General features: G+C 33.5%; 1 protein-coding gene across 1 annotated transcript; it reads left to right on the forward strand.

The window, feature by feature from the left end:
- Nucleotides 1-3,540: 3,540 nt before the first annotated feature.
- On the forward strand, nt 3,541-4,515 carry LOC139511113 (uncharacterized). The gene has a single exon (XM_071297685.1). It carries the CDS (start codon nt 3,541-3,543, stop codon nt 4,513-4,515), a length of 975 nt encoding a protein of 324 aa, XP_071153786.1.
- Nucleotides 4,516-10,062: the final 5,547 nt, after the last annotated feature.

Genomic DNA, 10,062 nt, shown 5'->3' on the forward strand with positions numbered 1-10,062 from the left:
TGTCACTTCAATATAGCGTGATCTGGGTTGGCCGCTGGAATATGCATGAATTTATTATTAACGATTTCAATCAGCCTTAATTTTTGTGTCTGCAAAAAGTAGCATGTTCTCAAATCCGACTGAACGTATCTTTCTAATACAACACAGGGTACATATAACGTGTTGTCGTTCTCATATGCACATGATATTTGTCACTGGACGTTTAACCCTAATTCGTCAGCATCATCCAATTGGTTCTTGTCTTCTATTACTTAATCATCTCATTCTAAAGAAGTAAATGGAAAGGAGCGAATGCAGCTACATTTGGTTGTATTAAGTTTAAATTCATGTTAGTTCCTTTTCTACATATGTGCAGTGGAGAACTGCAGTTGTCCACATGTAAACTTCAAGCATTTGTTACCATTATGAGTACATTGCAATCCGTTACTGTTTCAACACCCAGGGTGGTTTCATGTCTTTATTCTTAAACAATTATTGTTTTTTTCTTTCTTTTTTAGCAATGCATCACTCTCTACTGTCCGTATCTTTTATTTATATTCTGTATCTCCATCCAGATTCTCGTGTATACCATGAGGGTCGGATTGGGGTGTTGATTATTTCTGTATTCTTTAAATTGTTATGTTACTTTTCTATACATTTTATTTATCTTACTCATTATTCTTTCTCTATTCTTTATATTTAGGCATCCCAATATATTTAGTTGTTTAGATGTTTAGTTACATTACGACGTTATTCTCTGATTTATATACTGGTTACCAATGTAGATGACAAATTGGTGTCATTCATGACAATAAAACAGAATCCACAGAATATATGCGACCATTCTCGGATAAAATTAATTTTACTTTAATTTAACACTTTTTGAAACCACTTTTATCAATTTTCAATATCCATTGCCTAAATTGTTAATCGTTCATGTGTTTTGTTTCCGTATATTTTATATTCCATTGCTCATGTTTTGTTTCCGTATATATTTTTATGTTCCATTGCTCAAGTGTTGTTTCCGTATATTTTAGCCGCTCGTCTTGAGCCTACCAAATTAACACACTATATAGTAATAACATTATACTTTTATTGTCATTCATAACTCTTAACAGACCAATTAACAGACCGGGTTTTATACATCCGACCCATTAACAGACCAGGTTTTAAAAAAAGATTGATTTATGTCACCAAAATACGGATTTTCGTGTAGATTTTTCACACATTGATATCAATTTGGTTAACACACATAATGCCTGTCATTTTTCGATGTTCAAAATATTGCATGCAAGTAAATTCAACACATGTGTCATTTTGTGTACATTTTGTGTGTGTAAAATGTGTATAAATTTATTGATGAGTAACTTGCCTTTTCATTTTATAGATCGTACATAGAAGCTAGAAAAATGATAATTACACCACTGGATTCAGTACATTGAATAGTTTTGTTAGACATAAATATTTTGTATGATAAACATATATTTAAAAGGTTATACAATGAAACATGATGAGTTTTCAATGATTTTCTCGATAACACCTGATTAACAGACTTTAGCCAACCCGATTAACAGACCAACCGCCGATATAGCCGCATACTCAATATAGATTAACCGACCAATCTCTCGGTTAGCCGAGTGTCGGCCGTGGACCAGTGTCTATCTTTTCGGCACATAGACATTTTGATAACCGTATATGTCTACAATTATTTGAAACAATCATTGAATGATCATTTTTTTTCCATCTTTTATTTTTGTTACGGTCTAGTCGTTCTACTCACTTGCATCCTGACTCCAAATCGGCAATGTAACTACAAAAAAAAACCTGGCCAACAAGATTAGACTAAAAGAGTTGCTGTCTGATTGCCAATGAGACAAATATCCATCAGAGATCAATCTACCTAACTATTGGTCATCGTACGGTCAACAATGAGCAAACGCTAATAATAAGCTGCGTAATGACCCGGTGTGATCAAATATGAAAGTCCGGTGTTTACTTAAAACAAATCAAAGGGAATACTAACAGCCTAGATTTTACTTAAAGCAATTGAAACGAAAAGACCTATGTGTTTTTACTTTAAACAATTCAAACGAAAAGACCAATGTGTTTTTACTTAAAATAAGCAGACCAATGTGTTTTTACTGAAAACAATTCAAACGAGAAGACCAACGTGTTGTTACTTCAAACAATTCAAACCAGAAGACCAACGTGTTTTTTCTTCAAACAATTCAAACGAGAAGACCAACGTGTTTTTACTTAAAACAATTCAAACGAAAAGACCAACGTGTTTTTACTTCAAACAATTCAAACGAAAAGACCAACGTGTTTTTACTTAAAACAATTCAAACGAAAAGACCAACGTGTTTTTACTTCAAACAATTCAAACGAAAAGACCAACGTGTTTTTACTTAAAACAATTCAAACGAAAAGACCAACGTGTTTTTACTTCAAACAATTCAAACGAAAAGACCAACGTGTTTTTACTTCAAACAATTCAAACGAGAAGATCAACGTGTTCTTTCTTTAAACAATTCAAACGAGTAGACCAACATGTTTGTACTTAAAACAATTCAAACGAAAAGAACAACGTGTTTTTACTTCAAACAATTCAAACGAAAAGACCAACGTGTTTTTACTTCAAACAATTCAAACGAGAAGATCAACGTGTTCTTTCTTCAAACAATTCAAACGAGTAGACCAACATGTTTGTACTTAAAACAATTCAAACGAAAAGAACAACGTGTTTTTACTTCAAACAATTCAAACGAGAAGATCAACGTGTTTTTACTTCAAACAATTCAAACGAAAAGACCCACGTGTTTTCACTTCAAACAATTCAAATGAGAAGACCAACGTGTTTTTTCTTCAAACAATTCAAACGAGAAGACCAACGTGTTTTTACTTAAAACAATTCAAACGAAAAGACCAACGTGTTTTTACTTCAAACAATTCAAACGAGAAGACCAACGTGTTTTTAATTTAAACCATTCAAAATAGAAAACCAACGTGTTTGTACAAAGAACAATTCAAAAGTGAAGACCGTTTTGTATTCAAAATAAAAATACCCAGGGCATGGTTTTTATTTTAAAACAAATATGTCAGATTTCACCCAAAGACTTTATATTCAAAATAAAAATACAAACGGCATGGTGTTTATTTCAAAACAAATATGTTCGATTTCACCAAAAGACTTAGGATAGGCACACAAAGACAGTCGAGTTTCGGCTTTGTCACTCAGGATAGGCACATAAAACCAGCTGGATTACAAGTTTGTGACTTGTGATATACACCCAAAGACAGCTGAATTACAGGTTTGTGACTTGTGATAGACACATAAAACAGCAGAATTACAGGTTTGTGACTTGTGATAAACACATAAAACAGCAGAATTACAGGTTTGTGACTTGTGATGGACACATAAAGACAGTTAACAACAGGTTTGTGACTTGGGATATACACCAAAGACAGCTGAATAACAGGTTTGTGACTTGTGATCTACACCAAAGACAGTTGAATAACAGGTTTGTGACTTGTGATCTACACCAAAGACAGCTGAATAACATGTTTGTGACTTGTGATCTACACCAAAGACAGCTGAATAACATGTTTGTGACTTGTGATCTACACCAAAGACAGCTGAATAACAGGTTTGTGACTTGTGATCTACAACAAAGACAGCTGAATAACATGTTTGTGACTTGTGATCTACACCAAAGACAGCTGAATAACAGGTTTGTGACTTGTGATCTACACCAAAGACAGCTGAATAACATGTTTGTGACTTGTGATCTACACCAAAGACAGCTGAATAACAGGTTTGTGACTTGTGATCTACACCAAAGACAGCAGAATAACAGGTTTGTGACTTGGGATGGACACATAAAGACAGTTAACAACAGGTTTGTGACTTGTGATCTACACCAAAGACAGCTGAATAACAGGTTTGTGACTTGTGATCTACACCAAAGACAGTTGAATAACAGGTTTGTGACTTGTGATCTACACCAAAGACAGCTGAATAACATGTTTGTGACTTGTGATCTACACCAAAGACAGTTGAATAACAGGTTTGTGACTTGTGATCTACACCAAAGACAGCTGAATAACATGTTTGTGACTTGTGATCTACACCAAAGACAGCAGAAAAACAGGTTTGTGACTTGTGATCTTCACCAAAGACAGCTGAATAACAGGTTTGTGGCTTGTGATCTACACCAAAGACAGCAGAAAAACAGGTTTGTGACTTGTGATCTTCACCAAAGACAGCTGAATAACAGGTTTGTGACTTGTGATCTACACCAAAGACAGCTGAATAACAGGTTTGTGACTTGTGATCTTCACCAGAGACAGCAGAAAAACAGGTTTGTGACTTGTGATCTACACCAAAGACAGCTTAATAACAGGTTTGTGACTTGTGATCTTCACCAAAGACAGCAGAAAAACAGGTTTGTGACTTGTGATCTACACCAAAGACAGCTGAATAACAGGTTTGTGACTTGTGATCTACACCAAAGACAGTTAACAACAGGTTTGTGACTTGTGATCTACACCAGAGACAGCTGAATAACAGGTTTGTGACTTGTGATCTACACCAAAGACAGCTGAATAACAGGTTTGTGACTTGTGATCTTCACCAAAGACAGCTTAATAACAGGTTTGTGACTTGTGATCTTCACCAAAGACAGTTAACAACAGGTTTGTGACTTGTGATCTACACCAAAGACAGCTGAATAACAGGTTTGTGACTTGTGATCTACAACAAAGACAGCTGAATAACATGTTTGTGACTTGTGATCTACACCAAAGACAGCTGAATAACAGGTTTGTGACTTGTGATCTTCACCAAAGACAGCTGAATAACATGTTTGTGACTTGTGATCTACACCAAAGACAGCAGAAAAACAGGTTTGTGACTTGTGATCTACACCAAAGACAGCTGAATAACAGGTTTGTGACTTGTGATCTACACCAAAGACAGTTAACAACAGGTTTGTGACTTGTGATCTACACCAAAGACAGCTGAATAACAGGTTTGTGACTTGTGATCTACACCAAAGACAGCTGAATAACAGGTTTGTGACTTGTGATCTACACCAAAGACAGCAGAAAAACAGGTTTGTGACTTGTGATCTTCACCAAAGACAGCTGAATAACATGTTTGTGACTTGTGATCTACACCAAAGACAGCTCAATAACATGTTTGTGACTTGTGATCTACACCAAAGACAGCTGAAAAACAGGTTTGTGACTTGTGATCTACACCAAAGACAGCTGAATAACAGGTTTGTGACTTGTGATCTACACCAAAGACAGCTCAATAACATGTTTGTGACTTGTGATCTACACCAAAGACAGCTGAATAACAGGTGTGTGACTTTGGATATCAAAAGACAACTGAATTACAGACTTGCAACCAAAGATAGGCATAAACAGCTGAGTTCATTTCTGCATATTTTCATAAAATTAAGATGATATATCAAACTTTGGTTCCCATTGTATTCAGATACTTTGAAGCAATTACAATGTACGTGAATGATAGAGACTCAATAAAATTATTTTTTTTCAGACTTCATGATATAACTGTATTAGCGGTTTTCATACACAGTATGTTTTTATCGAAAATAATCGACTTCAGAAGGGTAATATTTCAGTTGGAAGTAATATATATGTTCAGTGCAAAAACTGTATATAAAAACATATTGTTAAAATGAATTTTTTAAAAGTATTTTCTTACTGAAAGATTCAACTGTTCACTATAAGTCTACTATAGTTTGAAATAATAAGAGCACCCTAAAAATTATTCAACAAATTGAAAAAAAAAGCTTAAGAAAATTGTCAAACAAAATAAGTACATTTGAAGAATAAATTGAAATAAACAAAAGATACAAAATGGCAATTTGGTAGAATCTAACCATTCAAACAATAAGACTTTGGTCGAGAATAGTTAATAATCGTGTGTCGTTGAGAATGAAGTACAGGCACAACTTATAATAACAAACCAAATAAGATCTTCTACAGGATTAATGACAACTGGTCTCCATTTATGACACTGTCGCTTTCTATGTACCGTGTTTGTGACATTGATAAACTTACAGGAAACTTTGTAGCAGATGTTAGATAAAAGTGAATATTTGAAAATGGTGAAATCAATGCGTGCTATGATAACTTGATTTTAGTTATGTATGATCAATGTTTTATTGGAAACATTTGTGTAAACTTAATGACAGTGGTAATCTATTTTCTTATATATTCGATACATTTAGGTTTATGTATATTCACTAACAAAAACGCCAAAGGCCTCTGATGAAATAAAAATTAAAGAAAAATCCCAAATAATTGATTGAAATAGTTCAAACGTAAATCATAAACAAAAATATCTTATTGGAGTTCAAGTGTATTGGTGCTGTCACAGCAACCATTAAAGACTAATTGGTTCTCTGTTACAACAATGCTCGAAGACTGAGGTAAAATTTAACAACAATCATCGAAGAGTTATTGGTTCCGTTGCTGCATTCATCGAAGACTTAGTGGTTCTGTTACAACACTCATTGGCGACTTAGTTTTTCTGTTAAAACATTCATTGACGACTTAGTTTTTCTGTTACAACTTCATCGAATACTTTGTGATCCTGTTACAACACTCATTGAAGACTTAGTAGTTCCGTTACAACAATCATTGAAGACTTTTTTTTTTGTATTTTTTTTTGTATTTTTCAAGACGAAACATGTGAAATTACATAATACAGTATTAGACACAAAAAGTACACTTGCAAGATCGATCAAATCCTAATGGTATAATAAGATATGAATATTACAACTGATTTTGTTAATTATTTCGAACCCAATTGTACCTTACCACAAATAATAACAGATTCATCTGATAGTTACATGTCCATTTAAACTTTTGGCAGTTCTGTCATGGATTAATTTACCTGAGTAAAAAGTTTATCTGCTAAATTGATGGAAATAACATGTTTAACATTTCATAAAAACTGCATGTCATTTTGTGTTTATTTAAGAATTCCAAATTGTATGTCGAAGGAAATTAAAATTTTAATTCACTTAGTTGAGAAAAGTAAAATCTTTACTATTTAGCTAACTGAGAAACATAACAAATATTTTTATTGCAATTAACATATAATTATACATAAAAAGTAAATAAAATTTTAGTTGACAATCATAAGTCATGTCGCGAGGGGTCTTAAGTTTACGACAAAAGTTATGACAAATCGTAACGTGGGACACTTTCGAAAACATATCTTACGACTATGACATGTCCTAAGACCATCATAAGACATGTCTTAGTCATAAGATACTTTCGAAAACCAGGCCCCTGGATACTAACTATAAGTAATTTAACATACTTAAAGGAAGTAAGATAGTTTTATAAGTGGGGGTTTTAACACTTTTCGTAAATAAATGAGTTGTCAGATTGATTGTGTAATTTAATATTACACTTTTTCAAAAGTGGGGCGAGTCGGTAAACAAGAGTGGGGCGATTTTTTTATAAAGTGGCGATCTAGTGTGGGCCGTTTGGCCCGTGGGGCGATTTCACATTGTTTCATATTTAATCATCGTGGTCGGGGATCATAGAGGGTATACACTATAAACTAAATTTTATGACTTGTAAATGGTTTTTTGTCTAATCTAAAACAGCTGGGATGTAAAATAGTTATCCCATTCGGACTTGGTGTATCAGTGTTAGATCAGGTGATCTTACACTGACACACCGCGTCCTCATGGGATAGCTATTACAGAGAACAATACCAGTTGTATTTGTTAAATGGGACAATAGAACTGCCAAAAGTTTAAATGGACAGGTAACCATCAGGGGAATCTGTGGTAAGGTATTATTGGGATCGCAATAAAAGATGTTTCTAACAATTGCCACTTTTTTTTTGTGCAGAGATTAATTTAAAGAAACATACACATATTTTTCTATATTAATCCAATATTTCAAATATTCCACCCCACCATATTTTGTGGGCAATATGCGCTTACATCTACATTTGTATATAATAGCATTTAAGCAACAAGAAGATATTATTAACTGTTTTACTGATGGCAAAATCCTCAGACACACCTAAAATGACCGCTGTTGCACTGAAAGGTAAGACGATGTCATAATTTCTAATCAAATCTATAATGAAAAGCCAGAAGTTTTGTGTGACATTCCCAGAACATGTGAAAAATATTTTCTCTAATTTCTGAACAAAATGTATAGACTTCAGTTTCTTTTAATTTATATTTCAACAAAAAAAATCATTGAAGACTTTGTGGTGATGTTACAACACTCATCGAAGACTTAAGTGGTTCTGTTAAACTCTCATCGAAGACTTTGTGCTGCCTGTTCATGTTAACTTGTCAATAGTTGAACTCCTTTTCATCCTTTCTGAAGGGCTATGTTGTTATTTGTTTTTCTTCAACTAATGGATTTTGATTGTTTCCTTCCATTTTGTCCTGTTTTAAACTAAGATATTTGTTACTAAATTAACCATTAATTTTATGGAAAAACAGAGAGATGAATATTGTTTCCTAACATATCATTAGATTTTTCATTCCATATCTGATTCACAATAAATGTAGTGTCTTTAGTTTCCTTGAAAAAAGTAAAATCACAAAAATACTGAACTCAGAGGAAAATCAATTCGGAAAGTCTATAATCACATGGCAAAATCAAATAAAAAAACCGCATCAAAAACGAATGGACAAGAACTGTCCTATTCCTGACTTGGTACAGGCATTTTCAAATGTAGAAAATGGTGGATTGAACCTAGTTTTATAGCTAGCTAAACCTCTCACTTGTATGACAGTCGCATCAAATTCCATTATATTGTCACCGATGCGTGAAAAAAACCAAACAGACACAATAGGTAAAAAGGTAAAAAATAGGGGTACAGCAGTCAACATTGTGTTATCATCTAAATCACTATAAAAACAACAAATGAAACGTAGAAGCACAAAAAGGCATACATCAAATTTAACATCCTCATTTTGTTTATATTATACGATTTAATTTATCTATGTAAAATGCTCCCATAAAGGATGGAGGGTTTTAAGTATTGGTGTAAAATTGCGCGTTTGAAATTCGCACAGGTAGACATGAAATAATTTTGTCGTTCAAAGAATGACGGGATACATAAATACAGTCACGTAAAATAGATATAACAAAAACAGACTTAACTGTAAAAGTAATAATAATAGATAAAATAATAGTGTGGTTCAAAGTATGATGAGATACATAAGTACAGAGTCACGTCAAATGTGTATCACAGAAAACATACATAACAGTAAAAGTAATATTAATAAATAAAATAATTTTGTCATTCAAAGTATACATAGGTACAGAGTCACATCATAAAATAATTTTGTCGTTCAAAGTATGATGGGATACATAAGCACAGAGTTACATCAAAAGAATATAACAAAAAACAGATTTAACAAATAAAAGTACTATAAAGCACGTAGTTAAGATGATAAACAACATAAGTACGCAGAATCTATACATCAAGACCTTCGTGTATTATTTGTGAAGTTGATACAGAATATTTAACAACAAGGTCTTGGTACCTTCCGGTGAACTTTTTTAGAAAAAGGACGAGACGTTCTTTGACATACCCCTGGTTCATCAACTTGCTACTCAGACACTGATGACGTTTTACAAAGTCTGAGTAGGAGCTGCAAGCTTTTGAATATCGAATAAGTTGGGAAATATATATCCCATATGCAGGTGAAGTTGGTATATTGCTACTAAGGTGGGGGAAATTTATAATTTCAAAATTAAAATCGTCTCGTTTGTCATAGATTCTGGTACTGAGATGACTGTGTAAGTCAAATTCGAGATGTAAGTCTAAAAATGAGGCGGAGGAAGCCGTGTCTGTTGTTTCTTTAATCTCTAGTTCAGGGGATATATTAATGGAACCTAATCAGATCTTCTTGTTTTTGACAAGTGTCTGGAGGAACTCCGATTCATATGAAAATAAGAAGAGGTCGGCAAGAAGAGGCGCACAGTTTGTTCCCATAGGAATGCCGACAATTTGTTGGAAAAGTCTACCTCTAAACTCAACAAACATGTCGATAAGAA

The sequence above is a fragment of the Mytilus edulis genome, chromosome 2, assembly GCF_963676685.1.
Source record: "Mytilus edulis chromosome 2, xbMytEdul2.2, whole genome shotgun sequence".
Taxonomy (NCBI): domain Eukaryota; kingdom Metazoa; phylum Mollusca; class Bivalvia; order Mytilida; family Mytilidae; genus Mytilus; species Mytilus edulis.